We start from the raw sequence: 21,622 nt of genomic DNA on the forward strand, positions 1-21,622 counted from the left end.
TGATGCTCCAGCAAATGGACAGCTAGATAACTCACTGAAAACCCTGGTTTTTTTCCTCCCCGCCCCCTCCCCCAGAATTGCAGACAAGCTGTGGAGGTGAATAAGTTAGAGACCATTCACTTTAAAATAGGACTTTTTTATTAATATCTTCAGTATGTACAATAAAGGTAAAATTGGGCAAGATTAAAAAAAAGTTCCCGTGCTCTTTTCAATGCAAGTATCACCAGTGCTCCAGCCTGTTAACAGAGCTTCTAGAGCAGAAGACAATATGCTCATTTGGACCAGTCTTTAGAAATCCAGGTTTTTCATGCTAACATCGTCCATGTGTGAACAAGTAGAGGAGAGTCTCAAAACACTATCAGACCTTATACCCCTTTCTCCTCCCCACAGAGACAGAATGATGAATAACATTTAAAAAACAAAAATAACCCAGACACCAGCATTTAAATTAAGGCGAATGAATAAATTAGCCTTTAACACACACACACACACACACACATATATCAGATTCCATTTAAATTTGGGAGCCTTTTTCAAAAAAACCTCCCACCTACATCATCTGGGCACTCAGATTGGCAGTTGCCCATGGGGTATTCAGTAGGTACTACTACATGTAGGATTTGGAGCACTTTCATACTTGGGAGATCTGAATTCTTTAATCCTGGCGGGAAACCAGTTCTCGTTCCTAGGGTGCAGAGCTCCCAGCCTGGAAGGGTGGAATGTAGTTAGTCCAACACTCAGATTATGCACAGATTTGTCAAGTGATAGCTTGAGTGAAGTGGCTACGTCAAAAAGACTCCAAACCAGATCCTTAGCTGGTGTAAATTACTGTCACTCCACTGTAGTCAACAGAGCTATGCTGATTTACACCAGCTAAGGATCTAGCCCTTCCTTTAAAAAGAAGGGAGGGAAGATATTACTAAACACACATTAGTACCGGTCAGTTACCCTTTGGCTTGTTGTTAACACACATTACTAAGGAAAGTTCAGGGAGTTTTGCTGGATGTGCATATTTAAGTAAAGAATCCTATGCCATCTTCCCATCACAGTGACTGGTCACAGCATAAAGAAAGGCCTGGTCTACACCTAAACCTTAGGCTGACAGAGCTATGTCACTCAGGGCTGTGAATTTTTCATACCCTTGGGAAACATAGTTAAGTCGGTCGACCTAAGCCCCAGACAGCCCTCCCACAGAAGACATCTTTCATTGACTTAGCTCCTGCCCCTCGGAGAGGTGGATTTTACTACAGCAACAGACGAACTCCTTCCATTGCTGTGACTACACTACAGTGATGTAACCGCACCGCTCCAGCTGTGCCACGGTAGCATTTCTAGTGTAGACATACCCGTAGTGTGAACAGATTTCCTCCTCACCGTTGATGGAGCAATCAGACAAGAGGGAGAAGACAGACTAGCTACACGTATGAGGCACGGTTACACAGACACTTCCAAAATAAGTAGGCCAGTTGTTATTGGGTAAGTGACGTGTAGTGTACTGCGATGTGGTTTTGGAATGAATGCTTCTAAACATAAATAAGACCATGGAGTTAACTTCAATTCTGTAGGAGTAAAATCTCCAACTAGGACGATCAGCAGCCTCCCTGCCAGAGAAAGGGAAAAGCGTTGGGCATTACAGTGAAAGAGTTCAGGTCCATGCCAGTTAGTGTGCTTGTCCAAATTTCTTTAACAGTCATGAGCAGAGGACAGTTCCACTTTTAAAAATAAGACCATAAGTTAAAATTAGGTTTCCCCAGTCCTATTTAAAAACCTGAAAGTCCTCATCCGTCGGTGCATAAGAAAACCCTAAAAAAGCATCTGAGACACTGGAGCAGCTGGCTGCTAAGTCAGGGGTCCGGGTGATGGAGCTCGAGACCACTTCTTGGGTGAACTCTGGGTCAAAATGTCGCAGATCAGTAGGACCAGACTGAAAAAAGAAACCATATATAACATCATGTCAGATTAACAGGCCTAAGCTTTCAGGCAGGTTATTTTTTTAGACAGAACTGTTTTAGACAGCTGTGACCAGACCCTTATTTTATGTTCCCACAAAAGAGACACTAGCTTACAGTTCAGGAAGTATACTTAAACAGCACTGAAGAAGATGAAGTCACCAACTAACACAACTAGCAGTGGGGCAGGGGAAGAGGGGGAATTCTGCAACACACACGGTCTCTCTCCCCCCTCTCCTGCCCCAGAACTTGCCGACTGCATCCCCCGATAAGTGGATCAACTAGACGCGCTGAAGGTACTATGGGAAGATGAGGAGGAACAGACAGGAAGAAGATGCAAGTTACTTTTAAGTTTCCAGAGGATGATGATTTCTGCCCCCCAGCCCCACAATACCCACATCTAGAATCAGCTAGTATATTTGAACAAGAGACCTTTGACCAGTGCAATCTCAGTTCCCTTCCCACTAAAATTATGCAGGGGAACCCTGCATCAGCCACCACTACTTACCACATTGGGGTTGAAGGGAGGAGTGATCCTCTTGTGATACAAGTCATCCCAGTTTATTGGGCTGAAGAACACATGATTCTTTATCTCCAGCTGTAAAGAAGGATGGGGGGGGGGAAATAATCACTCTCCCACCACCTTCCTCCTCAACCATCCCTTTTCCAACAGTCACCAAATAGGCACAGGCTCCCCGATAGTGGATGGTTGTATCTTTACAGCTACATAGAGCATGTTGGAAAAAAACAAGTTGTAATGTTCCTCATCTTGGCAGATTGGAGTATCCCCAACACAAAAGATTTCATGAGTTTACTGTATCCTGTTTATGGTACAGAAACACTACATGCTGGCAACCCAGCCCTTCCCCACACCTTTAACCCATGACAGCATAAAGTCCCCTCCGCAGGACTTAACATCCTGTGCCCAGTTCTGAACCACAGCTTCCTGTTGTGTTGCTAACATGGAGCTTTAACCCCCCACCACCACACACACACACACAAACACACACACACCCCCAAAGCCACCTCAAAGTTGTATTTAGATACACCCCTGAAGAGACTGCAATTCACAAGTCACACACAAGCAATATCATGGTGCTTTAAAAAGTTGCCAAGCCAAGCCTTATGGGACACTACAAGGAAGTTAGGGTCCAGGGCTTCAATAATGAACGTTTACCCAGAGGAAGCTTTCTTTCTGCTATGGAGAGATGTCCTCCCACTTGACACTGAAGTCTTCCTAAGACTAAGATCAACCAATGCAGAACAGATATGAAAGAGAAGAGGGGCTCGGAGGAGGGGTGGGATTGGCTGTGTATGAAGAGAATAGGTTAGGATGGGAAACACCACGTACAAAATCCATCTTGGCCCCCAGCCTCCTCTTCTGATCTTTGTGAAGCAGTCCCTGTAAGATATCACAAGCTGCCATGGTCTTGGTTCCTTGGATCTGGAGTGGCTGGTGTAGAATATTGTCATACATCTGAGACACATCCTGGCTGTAAAAGGGAGGCTGATAGGGAAGAGAGGAGAAAATCAGCTGCATAAAACATGAGATACTGTAATGAAGCATGCAAACAATTTCACAGCTGAGAGAGACAATTCATCACATTCCATTTCTACAGGTTTCAGAGTAGCAGCCGTGTTAGTCTGTATTCGCAAAAAGAAAAGGAGGACTTGTGGCACCTTAGAGACTAACAAATTTATTTGAGCATAAGCTCCATTTCTACAGTGTGTGCGAGGGAGAGAGACAGGTGAAATGCTTTCATCTCAGTAATATTAGGATGACTATTTCCACTAGTACTTTCATTTATGTTGGGATCATCCATGTCATGGTACCCTATACATGGAACTACTGCTTTAGTGGCCCATAGCCTTCAAGAGATCATGGATTTCTTTAAGGAGAGTCTCTTTGCTCTCCACCAAGCTGCAGTGTGTGATTTTAAGACTCACCAACCCAAACAGCATCTCATAGAGGACAGCTCCCAGACACCACCAGTCTACTGTTCTGTCATAGGGTTGTTTTCTTAGCACTTCTGGGGCCAAGTACTGTGAAGAGTCAGAGAGCTTTGTTTGAGACAAGTTACAAAGGCTTCCATGACTACATATTACAGGTTGCAGTTAATTAATCTCTAAATAAATGCATTAGGGAGGTTTGGAGCTGTGATTTCCATCAGATTTTTTTTTTTAGTCGAACTTCCCCCTGCCACAAGACTGGATCTAGAGCTAAACTTTTCCTAAAGTTTGAGAAGCTCCCATCTTCCTATACGAAACTTGAGGAAGGGAGTTTTAACAAAACTCAGACCAGTGGTGTGGCTCTTTCCCCTAGATGTACAGCTATTTCCAAAATCATGAGTGGCTGACTAATACAGTTCAATTAATCTGGGAAGTTGCGGATTTCCCATCCCTGTATCTAGCATGAAGACACCAGTTATGTCAAGAGGTACTGGTGACTGCTAGATCACAAGCCTCTTTGAGACTGGGTGTGAATGTACCCTTCCATAAACATAACCGTCAGGATAAGTTAATCAGAAGCCCCCTCATCTAAGATCAAAGTGGGTTGTGAACCTGCCCAGGAGGTTGGACTGAGTGGGTGGAGGGGGTTGCTGAGTAAGGGGGAAGAGGTAGAACACAGAGAAACTAAGAACAGACAGAACAGAGAGAGGCAGAATCATAAAACAAGAAACCCAGGCAGGAGTTGGTGAGGACAGCATGACCCTGGAGAAAGCTAGAGGGAGTTTTTGGGTGTGTTGGCTAACAAGGCTTGGGGCTATAAGCTAAGAAACTCTTCATTTGTTTTTGGTTCCTCCTGCATTCAGAGAAGCAGAACTTTGACGCAGTTGTATTTATTTACAAAGCAACACCTGATTATTGCCAGTTTCTACTCCCATCTGGCACATACCTAGGGCCCCAAAATTTGACTAACTGCTTGGTTCAAAAAGAGGCAACAACACTCTTAAGAGAAAGCAGGGGTCATTTCATGGGGTGGGGGGGGGAGTAGTGAGTTAACAAGAGACATTTGATGAATGACCGAACTGGGAGCAGAAACACACATCAGGTAAATTACAGAAGTGTCTGCGAGTGGTCTTAGTCAGCTCCACAGACTATACCGGTTGACACTGCCCAGTAGGGGAGTTTTATGCTCTCAGTGCTGCTACTGCGGGGCATGGATCAGTGTTGACGTCGCACTCCCCATCAGTACCCGTCCCGAGCCGGGAATGCTAATAATCCAACCAGCAGACCAAATTCAGTGACGAATGCTGATCGTGGGCCACCTGAGGCACGTTGCATATATGCTAAGAAGAAATGCTGCTACTTACATATTGTAAGACCCACATGCAAGTTTTCAATAGTGCTTTACAAAGACAACAGCACACCAGACACAGTGGTTTTACACAGCTATTTTACACACTAGCAATCTCAGCATCGAGTAAGAAGGAAGAGTCAATACATCTAAGCTTCCACAGAACTTGTACTGAATTCATATCGTATGGCTCAGTTTGTGGGCCTCAGCAGTAAAACAGATGCAGCCTTAGAAGCATATCCTCAGTCGCTGTCCTGAGCTTATGCACAGCAGAGGGAGTTGAATGGAGCATGCCTGTAACATGGCAATGGACCAGCACTAGATTCAGGTGCATAAGCAGCTTTGTGTTGTGTGTATTCTATTTCTCACAGAAAATTCTGCAAGGAGGAGAATGGGACTGGAGTAGCTGCAAATACACCACAAGTCTCCCTTTCAGTTGCCTCCAGGGAGTCTCATCTCTACCCAGCACTCTAGTGAACCAAATCCAGGCTGGAGAGTTACTTAAATCTGACCTGTTAGTGTTAAGGAACCAGAAGAGAACCCACCTATTGAATGCAGCCCCCTGCAGTCAGTCCGAGAAGCAGCAATGCTTCTAGCATTTCAGCTGCATTTGGGTGAGTGGGACAGAAAAGTCCGGTGAGTGGCAGGAAGCATTCCCTCTCCTATCCCAAGCAAAATGTATTTTAAATTGTGTCCTTCCCCCACAGGGGACACATTTTACCTTGCCACCATGTACACCTGTGCTAGGAACAAAACATCCTATTCTTCTTGGTAGCATTTTATAACCACTTTGCAGTGGTGATGTCACAAGGTGCAAGGCAGCAGAGAGGGTCACAACCTGCGTCATCAGGAGACACTAATGACCATGTGACTACGAACTTGGTGTTCTGTGAATTAAGGGGCAGCAGCAAGTAAATATCTGTAACACTGTGTTCATAGCTACAGGAGTAAGTATTATAATCAAGGAGCGTAGCTACAGAAGGTCCTGGCTTCCAGTGTCAAGGTTGTTACCATGGCTACTGGAAGTCTTGCCAGGTTCTGTAGGAACTCCCATTCCAGAATCAGCAGGATTCCCCCCTCCCCAAAAAATTGCAACATTTTTAAAGCAAGTTTATTCAACGTACTAATCAGTTTAGTAAAAGCCATCCTGGCATAAGTTAAAATAAGGCCTTCTCTACACAGAAAAATTGTAATGCTTTAACTATAATAATGTAGTGAAAACAGTACAGCACTGTCCCCGCCTCCCCTCCACACACACACACACACACACACACCCCCCATGTGGACAGTTTTATCAGTGTAAAGTTATACTGGTGTAAGCACCTTTATACTGGTCAGAACTGCATCCATACGAAAATATTTGTACCAGTACAAAAGAGATGTGTGTGTAGACCAGGCCTATCTCCTGTTAATTGAATGCCCCAGTGAATTTCTCCTATTTGGATGTTTAAATCTTGAAACCTGATACCTGTGGAACAAAGTTTAAAATGAAAACAAAAAACCACATGGTAAAGATATAAGAGTCAGCCAGCAGTTTCTGCAAGGGTGGCACTGAGGGAAAAAAGCATCATTATTAGGTTTCAGAGAGGACACCCAATTGAGATGAGTAAGCTTTTTAGAGGTAATGGTTCACAGTCTATTGGTCCCATCTATACTCGGGCCTTCCTACTGACAATGGTCATCAGCAATGGATCTTCCTCAACCCTTCTAAACCCCATGTCAAGAACAGATATGTTTTCAGCACCATTCCAGGGAATAGAGACTAGGCCTTCCTCAAACACACCCTATTAAACTCAGGCCTTGTCTTCATTTCTAAAACCACGAGGTAATTAATGCATACACGCTATCCTGAAGTTAAAACCACAGGGAAGACACTTTAGTGCAGACCTCCCCTAGTTTACCTTGTGGTAAAACTAAAGTGCCTTGTCTTCACTGTGTTTTTACCTCAGGATACCTCGGACACATTAGATGCCCCAAGGTAAAGGCTGTTTTTCAGCAGTAATAATCAGGTTTACCCCTCTCCCACCAGTTGCAGTAGCAATGCAAGTGGTGGGAAGAAATGGGGGATGGCAGTGTTACATTGCTAAAGGGAATAATGCTTTTGTAAAAAAGTAATAAGAACTCGGTGAGACCCAAACTGCCAAGACAGCAATGGGGAACAAACAGGAAGTTTTAGCCTCCTTGTTTCCTTTCATGCAACATGCCAGCATATTCAGCACCGTGCACATCAAAAAAGAGGCTGAGACTGTCTCAGATCTTAGTCCCCGATTTTTCAGTGGTGCTGAATACACACAGCTCCGATTGACACCTCTGTGAGGAGCTGAGCACCTGCAGCTCTGATGTATCAGGCAGTCAGTGCCTAAGTAATTCCCAATTAACAAGAAAGTTGTCAGGTTGGCCATACTGTACCTCTGGGGTGCCACAGAAAGTTGATGTCGTTTCCTCTGGCTCCATTCCTTCTTTGCAAAGTCCAAAGTCTGTCAGTACTACATGTCCCTAAAGAGAAGAAGGGATTTCAGCCTAATCAAGCTCTCCCTGGGGGAGCATGGATTTCTAGCCCCCTTTGCTGTTTTCATGTGCACCTTTCAGCTTCCCAACTGCTGGGCATTTATACATACAAACAGATTGAACAGGCAATCTGATGGGAGACTTCTCACAAATATATGGTTTAAATGTAGGCTTGTAAGGATTTGATTTTTATCAGTAAATGTCAATTTCACTGTACCCTCAAACAGGTGTAAAAATATACACTTCTATCTGTAATAATAAAATTGACACTTTTTTCAAAGTTTTAGAAAAATGCTGCTTGAGAACTTTTTAGAGTTTAAGGATATTTACTTTGTATATATTTTGACATGTGATATTGACAATCTGTGTTTTAAAATGGTTATAAAGCTTTAACTTTTTGAACCTCAATGTCAGCTATCGTTAAATAATTATCTGACCTCCCTGCAGTGTCTGATCCGCGCCCCACCCCCCCGCCAATTTCCTGCAACAGTGAAAATTTAGAAATTGGGGTCAACATTATTTTAAAAAAAAAATTGAAATAAAATTCTGCCATGCCTATGTATAAGTATCTATTCAGTCTAGCCAGACTGATCAGCATAGCACTGCCATCAATTGAACAATTAGCCCTCGTCAGTCCAGGGAATTGCTTGGTTAGCAGAGCTTTACAATGCTCAAGTCTAGGCCTGCCATATGGGAGACTCAAAATGCTTGTCCACGGGTTAGTACTCGGATATAACAAAAATGCTAACATCTGAGCTCTGGGAAACTACAGAGTAGCAGGAGCGTGCATGTGTATGCAGAGTTACTATAGCTGCTTGCTTTACAAGTCAGTGTTGTGGCTCCCCCTACTGAATGGATTTGGGGTATACCAGGTTATTTGGTGGGGGTAGGGCGGGAGGAGAGAAAAGGGAGGCAGTAATTACTCATGGTTCCTCTCTGTCATACCCAAGCTAGCGGTCACAAAAAATTGTGAGGGAATGCAGGAAGCAGGCGTGTTTGCAAGAGAGCCGAACATACCTGGCAGTCCAGGAGGATGTTTTCAGGTTTTAAGTCCCTAGAAGAAGAGAAAGACGTGATGCTGAACCAGATTTTCCGAAGAGCTCTACGTACAACAGCTCCAGTTGAAAAGAATGGGGACTGCAGGGGACTGAGAAATTTTGACAGTCTGGAGCACTGAGGTTTATGAGAACCCCATGACCATCAGGAACTCTAGAGTTACAGCTCTCACAGCAGCGGTGAATCAGCATAGTATGTGTTTGATATATAAATATTAGAGGCTGTTAGGCATATGTTTGAGTATCTGGTCGCACAGTGTGGCAGTTACAGCTGCTGTGGGAAACATCTTTAATTTCCTGACCTAAGACTTCGCCTCTAACGTGTTGTACTAACTGCCTTCGCCTCCCATTCAAAACAAACCAAGCTAACTTCGCCCCCTCATCCCCAAAGCCAAAGCTCCATTCACGGACTGAAAGAGGGAAATCAGGGGATGGGTTATTTCCCTGGAAGGGGCTCAGGGAAATGCTACATGAGAAGTTCTGAAACACACGAGAGATCCTGGATTGAGAGCATAGTTCTGAAGGTAGCTGCCTAGTTTAGGAGGGCAACGCAGCCCTGCCCAGTAGTTCTGCACTTTGCTTTTAGGAGTGCCTCTTGTAACATGCCTGCATGGTTACAATATCAAGTAGTTTCCTGCCCCTCCTCAATATTATACACACACTTAGGGGCAGCAGGGCGGGGGGAAGGGAGGAGCAGGGAAGAGGGAGTTACTAGTGCCTGCTATACACACCAAGGATATGCACTCTACCTGTAGATTATGTTCAAGGAATGCAGGTACCCTACTGCACTGGCTACTTCAGCTGCATAAAAGCGGGCACGAGGTTCACAGAAACAGCGCTCCCTTTGCAGGTGGAAGAAGAGCTGAACAGAGAGGAAAGAGCCTGTTGGTTACTTGGGAGCAGTCCTCTCCCGTCGCCCGCCCCCCCCCCCGAATAGTCCCTTTTCTACCTTCTGTTCATGCCCATTGAAAGCTGCCCTCCGCCCCCAAAGCACTAACACCCCTTTCCCAAGAAGGAGAGCTGTGCTGCTAATCTCAAGCCTTTGCTTGTCAAGAAAGAAGTCTCCTCCTACAAAGGGGAGACGCCGCCTATTTGAAAGCCAGCCACCGAGTGACCACTGCGGTTTGCAGAGAGTAAGGTGTGCCAGCCATACAGAATTAGCTAGAGCCAAGCTGCCTTATTTAGCAAGCTAAAGGTTTTCCTGGATGGGTGCAGCCATGCCCTCCCACTGCACCCCCTCCCCAACATCACCATTACAGCCAACCTGATCTCAATATAGTCATGCCTCCACCTCGTTACAATGTGTAGTGTAGACTGGACCTGTAAACAGGCTACACATCAGAGACAATGTCTGGCAATGACACACCTAAGACCCCTTCCCTCCTATGAATTGTAACTGGGCAGGGAACAGCCAGGTTCAACCAGGCCTTGTGATGGAGCACAGAAGGAGCCTTTGCTGCTTCAACATTTGCTTTCAGTTGAGGTTCAGGAATGGGTGAGCAAGTGGTGCCACAGAGCAGCTTCTATATGCTAGAACGGGATGGATGAGAGGGACTCATACTAGAGTTTTGGCAAGCCAGCTATAGTCAGATTTGACCCCCAGTGGTTTGAGACACTGCCATTCCCCTCCCTCACCACCCTTGCCTCAGATGTTCCTTCACTGATGGGCAGCCCGACCTCTGCTGTGCACCAATAGGAGAAGGCCCACATGAAAGATTGCAGCTGAAGCCACAAGGCAAGCAAGAGAGTTAGGTAAGGGATGGGGGGGTGTTATTTTACAATCTAGATCAGAGAGTGCCTATGTGGCCAGGCTATTGCATGCGGAAGATTTTGCCAGATGTTATTTCTAAGGTAGTTGGCACTAGAGTCTCATTCAAAAGACAGTGTTCCTAAGACAGGTCTCTGACTGGACTGATCAATGTCACAGTAGTGTGTGTCCAGTTGGAACAAGGCCATTTCAGCAACAGGCATGATGCTGCTTTAGCACAAACATCCACAGCCTGGTTCCTGATGGGAGACAAATAGAGCCGGGACCGTTAATGTGTACAGTGTCTAAAACGACAGCTGTTCTTGCACTCACCTCTCCTCCATTGACATAGTCTAGCACAAAGTAGAGCTTCTCGGAGGTCTGGAAAGAGTAGTGGAGGCCCACCAGGAAAGGATGTTTCACGTTTTTCAGCAGCACGTTGCGTTCCGCCATAATGTGGGTTTGCTGTGCAGAACCAGGCAAAGATGTGTTAGTACGTCAGTTCGTGTCGTTCCAGAGTCTGGCAGGCGAGCAGCCACCTAGTGCTGAGAGATCTTCAAATGGAAGGTTCTCGACAAGCTCCCGGTATGGTTATTCATTCTGAGGCCAGCTGACCGTTCCTGGGGGTGACTAGGTTTAGTATCCGAAAGGTCAATACCCAGTCCCTCTGAAGGCTGCCTTGGAACCTGACTGAGCTAGCAAGCAAAGGTTTGTCGAACAGGATTCCTCCAGAACCACGTTTGACAATTCCTCCCTCTCCTACCTCCCTGCAGCCCATCACAGCACACGCATACTCCACACTGTGGTACGCACTAGTGCCCACAGTCTACAGCCCAGGGCCTCCTCCTGGAAACACAACAAGACACAGTGCCCACAACTGCGAGAGCTCATCAGTGAAGTTAATGGGTCTACTCACAGCTGTAAGCGCTATACTCGCTAGTAAGTATTTGCAGAATCAGGCCCAGGGTTTGGTGTGGAAGCAGAAATATTGTTAATGGTTATAGTGTAGACACAGGGGCTGGGTGGGCAAGGACTGAGCAGTGGCAGAGTTTGTTTGCACCATGCTCAAGCCAGTGTTGTTCAGCTTTCCTTTCCTCTGCACCATGATCATTCAAAGGAGCCCCCTAAAAGTGAGGTTCGGTCGGGGTGTACACCGGCAGCGACTAGAGCAAGCAGCACAAACATGCTAGTATGATGCCTTGCTTTTATCATGAAGAAAAAACACCAAGAAGAGAAGTGAAACCCTCCTCCCCTCCCCAGAGGGCTCATCTATAATGTACCTCCTTTTTCTTCAGGATGGATTTCTTCTGCAAGACTTTCACAGCATAAGACATCCCATCAGACTTGCGTTTGGCCAGGAGAACCTACAGCAGAAGGGCCAGGTGAGGCGCATAGATCTCTGGTGCTCAACACCATTCCAGTTTATTTCGTTAGTGTTTCACACCACCTTTGCACTAGTGCAGGTGACTGCACAAGGGGCCAGGCTATGATTTTAGAGCATGAGAAGCCAGCAAGGTGTTTTCTCCTTCCATCCCTTGACAAGGGCACACAGCAAACTAAGCTTCCCCTCCATTCCCCAGCTACCTTTCCCCTCACTCCACCCAGTATCCAGCTAGAGCAGTTTCAGAGCACAGAGGGAGAGAATCCCCTTTCTACAGGATCACTGTCATCTCACAAAGCACAGACATGCCCAGGGACCCTCACCTAGTTGTGTGAGAACGTGCCAAGATGAGCAGTATTTCAAGTGCTGCTCTATACCCTACATCCTATTACCTTTGGGGTAGTAAGATACCACTCACCCTCTTCCTCTGGGCTGCTTGGAAGGAAAGTGGACCAAGAAACAAGCCTGGTTCTCAAGCCTTGCCAGGCAATGAAGATGCAAAGCACTGGCTAGCCTGTTGCCTTCGACCTCCCGTATTCACTTGTTTAGTGCTACAGGCCTCTTTGTTCCCAGGCCCATTTCTGCACTGGTGACGGGCTACTCAAGAGAGGGGCACATGAAGCCCACTCCACTGCTGGTGGAAACTAGTTCAGCAAAGGGAAAGAGGAGCCATGCAAGGAGGCCTTTAGAAACCCATGACCGACCCCAAGCTACACCCACTTACTTTTCCAAAGCTTCCTTTGCCAATAACTTTCAGAAAATCAAAATCCGTTGGCTTGGCACTGTCGGACAAGGAGACAGCAGGTTACCACCCAGACCACCCATTCCATGGGCTAAATGTGAAGTAAGGTTTTTTTCAAAAGTACATGAGGAGGGTCAGCCCTGGAAGATGGGTGGGAGACGTAATCTTCATTCACCAGATAAGCTTCCTTCCCTCCTGCAGCCACACATGCAGCAATCCGGCAGGCAAAGATTTTGTATGGTGCAATACAGACACACAAGGGCAGCAGTGGGGTGGAATTCCTAGCCAAGTATGCCAGACACATGGAGAATCTGCTCTCCTGAATATGACAGTGGCAGAGAAAGCCGTTAAATCCTCAAATGCACCTGAAGGTCAGGTGCAAATGAAGCTCTTTGCTTTCTCTCCCCGAAGACTGGGGGAGCTCTGGCTGATAAAGCAGACAGCAGGGAGATGCAATAGAATCAAAATAAGGAAGCGTCTCCCTCCTCCACCTAACACGGAACCAAAGTACCAGGTGGAAGCAGCAAAAAACAAGGGGCTGGGGGTGGTATTAGAGTGCGGGCAGGAGGCGAGGATCCTGACCTCAGTCAAAGTGACAAAGCAGAAACCTGAACATGTGACTAGCTATGGCTGAGCCCCCAGAGAGCTGAAATTTGAGATACGCGCTATATCGGTGTCTGCCTGGGCCATTTGCTGGTTATGATTTCTTTGCTCAGATGGAGCAAATCAGATGGGAAGCCAATCATTTATTTCACTGCAAGGCTCACCTTGTGCACCAGGTTCAATACTCTCCCATGTAAACACAGGCTACTTACTTTGGATTAGCAGAAGGGCCAAGGTTGATGTTGTCAGTCGGTGTCGGAGGCTGGAGGAGACACAGACATTAAACTATTAGTCAGCGGTTCCCTGAGAAGGAACCTGGGATTCCAGTGAAGAGTTTCAAAGCAGACGTGTTCTTTCACTCGCTGCAGGAAGTCATGTGTTACAACCCCAAACAGACACGGTCAGCCTATTTTTGAGTCAGAATCTCAGCCAACAGTGGCCCTGAGACTGCAGCAGTTGGCTTTATCCCGCCACCCTCAGTTCCCAACTCCTCCAAGTTCACCAGCGAGAGTGGAACAAATCTTCTGGCACCTGGCTGGATAAGTCCCTCCAGAAGGAAGGAGGTCCGTCGCTGGACACTGCACAGGACAGGTGCGGGGGGAGAGGGGGAAATGTCATTTCCCTTCCTCACCTAAGCCCTACTCATGTCCTAAGGCAACAGGATCAGCCAGAACCCATGCGCCCAGGCAGGCCCCTCATCAGCCTGACTTAGCCGTTCGGAAGGCAGCTACTCTTGTGAGGAAGTGACAGGAGGAGGTTTAGCTGCTGGCAGGGTTCGTGCGAGACGAACAGCCTCAGCGTCAGGAAAAGCCAGGTGCGGTGTTACACTCACTGGTCCCTCTTTGCGCGCGAGTCACACAGGCCGCAGGAACACATGGGCAATTGCCACCGTCTGCGCCGGGCGATGGACTCGTACGCAAGCACACTAGGGGAGAGCTCCCCATTTCTGTAGCACTTACAGACCCTCCCTACCCTCACAAGAGCTGGCAATCTTATCCCCGTTGATAGCGAGATTGCAGGGACCCTAGGCACCTGCCAAGCACACCCAGGGCTGGAATTCAGAGCCAGGAAATTAATCTTCCTACCTCCTGACAACAGCACTAATCCAGCCCATGGCTCAGGGACCACTCAAAACTGAAAGCTACGCTAAAGCCCTGGAATTTCGCTTTTCTCTGGTGGCACGGGGCGGGGGCGGAGCCCATTCTCTTCCTGCCCATCCCCCATACACACAGATCCTTTTCCTCCTCTTCCCCACCTCTAGCCACAGGGGGATTTTCCCTGTCCCTACACTTTACAGGAAACAAGCCCTCTCTGCCAGGACTGTGTGCTCCTTACACTTCTGCTTCCTGCAGTCACCCCTGGTCAGAATCAGAGCAGCTCCCTCCTCTCCATCCAGCATTGCCCATCAGTGACCACAGGGACAAGACAGTGCTAGAAGGAAGCAATCCCAGAGGCTGCCAAGGAGGCGTGTACTAGTTTTATAGGGTAGAGTCTGCAAGGACTAAAGCCAGGGAACACCCCCGACCCTGCCAAAACACCCTCTGCAATGAATGATTGTGGGTTGGGAAGAGACACGCACACACACACACCCCCTGAGCATGGGGTGGAGCTAAAGAATCCCCACCCCTGGAGGCGTGTGATTGACCCGCCGAGCTCCAGGGGAAGTGAGGGGTGTCTACAGCCCTGCCAGGGGATCAGCTGGAGGGATAGTCACAGGTGAAGCACAAGGACCCTGCCCAGCATGGACTCACTGCAGCACTGCAGGATTCTCATGGCAGGAATAAATCAAATATGCAGGTGTGGGGTTAAGAGTGCCCACACTCTGGTGCGGTTTTTGGGCACTCTTTTTTTGGGGTCATGGCTCAAGATCCACAGTCAACTTGATGGTGATGCTCCCAGTGTGGCTGAGGAATCCTGCAATAACGGGAGCTGGCTCAGGGGAATCACAAAAATGAGGTGTCATGAGTCACCTCCCACCCATGGCAAGACAAGGGTCATCTCTCCCCCATACCTGGAGCGGAACGATTCCAAACAAACTGCTCTTTGCCTGAAAAGACACCCCAACCTCCTCCCTCTTTTCTGAGAGGAGAGAAGGATTAAGGCTAAATTGTCCAGCTCACATTTCTTCTACAAATGTCCTTCCTCCCTGTTACAATTAGCAGTAATTCTGCATAGGAGCCAGCAAGCCAGAATCTTACCTGGGGGCTGTTATCCGGGTTTTTAGAACGGTCCATTAAGAAGGCAACTCTTTCAGCACTTGAAAGAAAAAGATGATAATAAAATGAACCAGCAAGGAGACTGTTCATCAGCACTTAGCCCTTAGCCCCCAGCCTGTCAGGGTTCAGAGCCAGCCTTCAGCACACGGAAAGCAGGCATCCGTTAAGGGGACCTGCATGATCTTCCCAGATGAGAATGGATAGAGCAGGAAAAAGGATGTTACCACCCAGTAACTTGTGGCATCACAGATCATACTTCCAGCACAACGTTTGGAGCCATGAGGCCTGATTCTTCATGGCCCTGCAGCTTGTATAGCTGTTTCCATTGGTGCGGAGGGGGGTACAGAATGTACTCTCCCTCTCTCTTATTGGGTAGCATTTAGCGCCCTCATTGTGCACCCATGTAAGTGACAGCACAAAGTGCAGGCCTAAGAAGAATGAGGCCCAAGGTATTTAAGTGCCCAGGAGCAGCCACAAGACTATCTAAAACTCAATTATCAGGCCAAAGTTTTCAGGAGTGGCCACTGATTCTGACACTCTGTGTTTGGGTGTCTTACATGTGATGCCTAGTACCCCATTTTCTCAGCTGTTGAGCACCTGAACCTTCCATTGGGTTCAACGGGGCCTCAGATTGGGTGCTCCTCCCCACAAAAGGCACCTCAAAAAAGTGGCCCCTTTTGAAAAGAGGCCCCCCACTTCTACTGAGCTGAGAGTGCAGATGGGAAGTTGCTGCTGGGATAGAACCAGCCAGAATTCAAACAGAGACAGTGTCTCATCAGATTTCAGAGTAACAGCCGTGTTAGTCTGTATTCGTAAAAAGAAAAGGAGTACTTGTGGCACCTTAGAGACTAACCAGTTTATTTGAGCATGAGCTTTCGTGAGCTACAGCTCACTTCATCGGATGCATGTCTCATCAGAGCAACTCTGGTTCAGCCAATTGCTGCAGACAGAGCTGGCCCTGGGGTAGTGTGGCCCTTTCACTCAGTCACACTCCACAGCCTCTTAAGAGGGGGGACCTTACAGCCTAACAAAAACCATGACCATCTAGTGCAGCAGCCCAGGTGAGGACTCTTCTTAGCTCACTGGATAGAAGTTCAAGCAGGTGCTGAGAACAGCAGGGATGCTACGCTTTCAGCCTCATGATGTGCTCGGGCTCAGTCCCCCTCTCCAGACACAGACAGTCCTTTTGGCTCTGCAGGGAAGCCAAGATAATGCAAGCTGGGTTTGACCATATGGCTTTTCCCAGGACGGCGCTGGCCCAGTTTTGATGCCGTTTCCCAAGCCAGCATAGACCAGGTCCACACACGTCTGACACAGTTTTACAGACTTTACTAGCCCAGGTAGCAAAGCAGGTCTAGACCCAGGTGAGCTCTGGGCTGCAGGAGGCAGGCCAGCGTTACCTGGGGCATCTTTTAGGAAAGAGCCGTGCTCAGCGGTGGTTCCGAGCACCAGCTCCAAATGGCACTTTGGATTGACAGGTGCAGGAAGGAACCAAAAGAGACACTTTGTAGCTTGGCCCTCTCTCGTTCCCGGGAGCTGGTTTTCTGTGGTTGGAGATCATGTAGATAAGAACAAAGGGAGCCAGCCCCAGCCTCCACTTTCCCTTCTAAGCCCTCCCCTTTAGCTAAGGTTAAATAATATCAAAACCAAGCTCCTTCCCCACCCCCCGAAAGCTTCACATATTGTCTTGGAGGAAGCTCTGCAGACATATGGGGGGTCCATCCATCTCTGGAGCATTATCCAGGCCCATGAAAACCCCCACCCCTCTGTGCCCCTTGTAACCAGCCAGCCAAACCGCACACCGAACACTCCTAGGTCTCTCCCTCCCCCCTTGCCCCCAGTGCCAGTGTGATCTCTCACAGCAAGACGTTCCCCCTCTGCAAGACGCACGGGCCACCTGGACTCCCAGCAGCTAGAGAAAGCCCCTCCTCCAAAGCAGAATCAGTGCCATGGCAGGGGACGCTCCCTGGCAGTGCCTGTTTGTGCTGGAGGCAGCTCCCAGAGCCCTGCCCACAATTCTGGCCCGTGCCAGCCCACTCTGCTCACCAATTATTGTCTAGAGCAGAGGTTAGCAGGCTGTGTTTTAAAGGGCTAGTGTCCCACTGAGAGGCTTTTATACTCACTAGGAGCACAGCCTGGAGCCCGAGGCCTTGATGGTCTGTTCTATCCTCTCGCACCCGTGCTTTATAAGATCTGCGGGAAAGAAAAGTTTGAAAACTAAGCTGATTAGCTGGCGGTGTGAGCACAAGAACACAGAGGCCTGTTTGTTCCTAGCTGACCTTGCCCTGCTCTTCAACATCCTTCCCCCCCTCCACCCACACACCAGAGTAGCCAGGCATTTATAGGAGCCAGGACAGCTTCCCCCACCTCCATCAGGGACCTTTCCTCAGTTTACAAGCTAACCAATGAGTACTGATAGCTGGGGACCCCCCAGAGGTCTGGTTTGCACAAGCCTCCCCCCACAAATCACCTCTCAGAAAAATTCCCTGGGTCTTAGTCTCCCAGCAGGGAAAAAAAAAAATCACAAGACAGATGTGTTTACACTGGCATACATCATACTTGGCACTAGCATTGCCCCTTTCATTCAGGGCTCTCAAAGCACTTCAAAGCATGAATCAGGCCTCACAACATCCTCAAGCAAGCCTCGTTATTCCCCACACCCAGTCATGGCACTGAAGTGACTTGCACAACAACATACAGCAAGCCAGGGTCAGTCAAGATTAAACCCTAAGAGTTGTCCTGCACCTTGCGTTGTCCTGCACCTTGCGTCATCAGTCGCACCAGCGCAAAGCACGTGTCAAATGTCACCTTTCTGATTCGGTGGCATTTTACTGTCACTGTGCAATAAGTGCAGGCCAGTGGAAGAGCTGGGCCCAGAAATCCTGTTTTCTGGTCCCCCATCCTACAGGCAGAATAGAACTGGATCCAAAAACTGGAGCATTTTTTGAAAAACACACAAACACACACACATATATATTTACAGACACATACACACACATAAGATATAAAAACATGGCAGGTTTCAAAGAGGAATGATTTTTTTGGTTAGCTAATAAATATTTTCACAAAATTTTCGGGCCCTTCACTTCAACCCCTGCCCCAGCTTTGCAACGGAAAATAGTGGGGGAGGAGAAGAAAAGAAAGGAAACCAAAACATTTTTATTTAAAAAGAATCTTTTACAAAAAAAAAAAAAAAAAAAACCCAGAAGATTCCTTTTTTTAAAGGGGAAAAAAAAAAAGGGAGAGGGCATTTCCATGAAAACTAGTGTTTCACTCAACAAGTGTTGAACAGCTGTACTGTAGGACAAACTCAGCAGCACTGGCTGCAGACGTACAATCCCTCCTAAGCTGGGAGTTCCTTTAGCTCAGGTAATAGGTTTGGAGATAAACATGAACAAATGACACTTTGCATATTAGCCTAAACACCTGGCTGGGAATTTGGCAGGGGAGCCAAGTCCCTGAACAGACAGGCGTAGCTGTGAGCTGAGTAGTTGTTAACAGGGCACAGTCCGCTGGTCTGGGACCCAAGATTTAGATTTGGTGATGAGATAACAGACTTTACAAGCTCCTACTATAGATTCAGGGCAAAAGAAGTGGAATGAACCTTTATGTAGTCATTTCCCTGCAGCATTATGAGCCCAGTAAGACAGCAGCATTGTGCTGTTGCATGAGAACCAGAAAGTGATGCTCGGTGTGCCTGCCGTTGCAGTGATGGCTGCAAGATCATCTTCCCAGGTGCCCAAGGACGGTAATCTATTTGCATACAGATGCCCCCTCCCTTCCCCAACATAAGTGCACTAGGCTGTAACATTTACCTGGACTTTTCTCTCCCGTGATAAGCTAAGGGAAGTTTGTTCGATTCTACTACCAATAAAAGCTTGCATTAGAGTTTGTTTGCCCTCCCCTGAGGTTACCGGGATAGCATATCAGAGGACTGGTTTCAGAGTAGCAACCGTGTTAGTCTTTATTCGCAAAAAGAAAAGGAGTACTAGTGGCACCTTAGAGACTAACCAATTTATTTGAGCATAAGCTTTCGTGAGCTACAGCTCACTTCATCGGATGCATTCAGTGGAAAATACAGTGAGGAGATTTATATACACACAGAACATGAAAAAATGGGTGTTACCATACACACTGTAAGGAAAGTGATCACTTAAGATGAGCTATTACAAGCAGGAGAGCAGGGCGGGGCGGCGGGAAGAAAATCTTTTGTAGTGAGGGCTGTATTTTATAATGCCATGGACCAGGCAGCCCATTGGCAGAGACCCACATAAACCGGCCGGATATCACTGTCAAAATGGAGAGCAATGTGAAGAGTAAACCAGCTTTGCGATGGATAACATGGCGACCACTGGCTTTGAGAGCACAAAGGCAGCCCTTGAATAGCAGAGCAACTTAACCCAAGCCACGGGGACTGCTAGAATGAGAGGCAGCTCAAGAAGCAGCCATCCTTAAAGGGCAGGGAGGAATTTTAAGGATGCAATAGTCTTTCATCTCTGTGGCTTATGGACTTGTCTATGGAGTAACTGGGACTGAAATAATTAGTTGAAGTTGTCTGGTGCTAGTCTGTGCACAGATGATCTTACTGTGAAATAAAAGACCCCTATTCTGGTATAACTTAAGCCAGCAAAAAAAAAAAATCAGTTAAAGTTATCAGAATAGTGTTACCTTACTCTACAGTAAGAGCATCTATGCAGACGAGCATCAAAACCAAAGGAGTTCGCACAAGTGGTTTAGGTATTTCGGTTCCGGTGACCACTGCAGACAAGCCACAGCAGCCAGCTTTTGAAGACAGCTCAGCACATTGGGTATGGAGCTTCTCCTGAAAATCTGTCCCATACGCCCGATTCTCCTCTCATTCACACCCATGTAAGCCTATTGATTTTACTGCGGATTTTCACAGGTGTAACTGAGAGCTAGGTTCAAATTCCAGATTCAGGTCATAACAGAGAAGGAAGTGGTAGCTCCTAGCTTAACCCCTAGAGGACAGACTAGAGGGCCTCTCCAGGTCACTAAGAGCAAGGGGTTCTCAGGACAAATTTTTTGGTGGCCGAAGAGTGCGGCCACCAACTCTTGCTGGTGGCCGCTCTCACACTTTTTCCTAAAATACTTATTAGCTTTAAGAAAAACAAATAAATATGCACATATACATGTCCAAATCATTGTAATTATTTATTGCTAGTTAGTAAGTCTGTTGTGAAAAGTGATATTAACAAACATGAAAGTATCACTTTTCACAGCAGACTCAGCCCTGGCAAGCCTGGGGACAAATTAAGCCCTGGATGCGGGGGACGAAGTAGGCAGTAGGGGCCGGGGCGATGGAGTTGGGGGGGGGCGGGGGAGATAGTGGGGGGCCAGAGTTTGAAGACCTGTAGCCAGAGCCCAAAGCCCCATGGCCAGGGATGGAGCCTGAAGCCAGGCAGCTGGAGCCTGCCGCCCCACCACTCTAGGGGTGAAGCCTAAAGCCTGAGCCCCACCACCCCTGGGAAAGTGGGGAACTCACCAGCTGCCTGTTCCTCCAGCGTTGTGCCCCAGCTGTCTCCAGAGTGGAGCAGCCAACAGCAGCAACACCAAGACGATGCATTCAGGAGCAACAGGGAGGGAGTTGGCTGCTGCTTTGCCCCCAGCCCCCAACCACAGCCCAGGAGGCTGTGGCTGCAAGAAAAGCCACCAGTGGCTGCATCTGAGAAATGCTGGACTCTACACTTCGTTAAACCCAGAACACCACGTCTCAGAGCCCAGATCAGCTCAGCTGACTTAGGCTTGTGAGGCTGGGGCTGCAGGACTATAAAACTGCAGTGTAAACAATCAGGCTTGGGCTGTAGCCTGGGCTTTGAGACCCCGTGAGGGTGGAGGGTCTCAGAGCCTACGATCCACCCAAGCCCAAACATCTACACTGCAATTTTATAGCCCTGCACCCTGAGCCTGCAGATCCAGGCCAACTGTGCTGTGCCACGGGTCTTTTATCGCAGTGCAGACATACCTTTACCACAAGAGAACTAGTCTCCTCCAGAGCTGGGCAAAATTTTTCAGCAAACTTTTTCTCCCCCTGCAGATTAGGTTCTCCCCATGCATTCCGTGAGCGTGAGTTGATTTCAGCAAATAGTTTTGCTCAAACAACCT

The 21,622-nt window shown here is 47.6% G+C and overlaps 1 protein-coding gene across 8 annotated transcripts in view; it reads right to left on the minus strand.

Annotated features, from left to right (window-relative positions):
- Positions 1 to 115: 115 nt before the first annotated feature.
- The window catches only part of SGK2 (serum/glucocorticoid regulated kinase 2), a 35,581-nt gene continuing 14,074 nt past the window's right edge, over positions 116 to 21,622 (minus strand). For 3 of the 8 annotated variants that reach the window (XM_043526671.1, XM_043526672.1, XM_037877113.2), the window contains 13 exons: positions 17,623 to 17,692; positions 15,482 to 15,539; positions 13,496 to 13,545; positions 12,663 to 12,720; positions 11,838 to 11,921; positions 10,891 to 11,022; positions 9,560 to 9,672; positions 8,773 to 8,809; positions 7,657 to 7,743; positions 3,897 to 3,992; positions 3,301 to 3,456; positions 2,458 to 2,547; positions 116 to 1,924 (listed from right to left, as the gene is read on the minus strand). In XM_043526671.1, the coding sequence (XP_043382606.1) occupies positions 1,757 to 1,924; positions 2,458 to 2,547; positions 3,301 to 3,456; positions 3,897 to 3,992; positions 7,657 to 7,743; positions 8,773 to 8,809; positions 9,560 to 9,672; positions 10,891 to 11,022; positions 11,838 to 11,921; positions 12,663 to 12,720; positions 13,496 to 13,545; positions 15,482 to 15,539; positions 17,623 to 17,692 (1,199 nt within the window). In that variant the 3' untranslated portion in view covers positions 116 to 1,756. Of the gene's footprint in view, positions 1,925 to 2,457; positions 2,548 to 3,300; positions 3,457 to 3,896; positions 3,993 to 7,656; positions 7,744 to 8,772; positions 8,810 to 9,559; positions 9,673 to 10,890; positions 11,023 to 11,837; positions 11,922 to 12,662; positions 12,721 to 13,495; positions 13,546 to 15,481; positions 15,540 to 16,582; positions 16,692 to 16,899; positions 17,044 to 17,359; positions 17,500 to 17,622; positions 17,693 to 21,622 lie in introns of those variants that run through there. The other 5 variants (XM_043526675.1, XM_043526677.1, XM_043526674.1 and 2 more) reach the window with 4 other exon arrangements.

This window comes from Chelonia mydas, chromosome 13, assembly GCF_015237465.2.
Source record: "Chelonia mydas isolate rCheMyd1 chromosome 13, rCheMyd1.pri.v2, whole genome shotgun sequence".
NCBI lineage: Eukaryota > Metazoa > Chordata > Testudines > Cheloniidae > Chelonia > Chelonia mydas.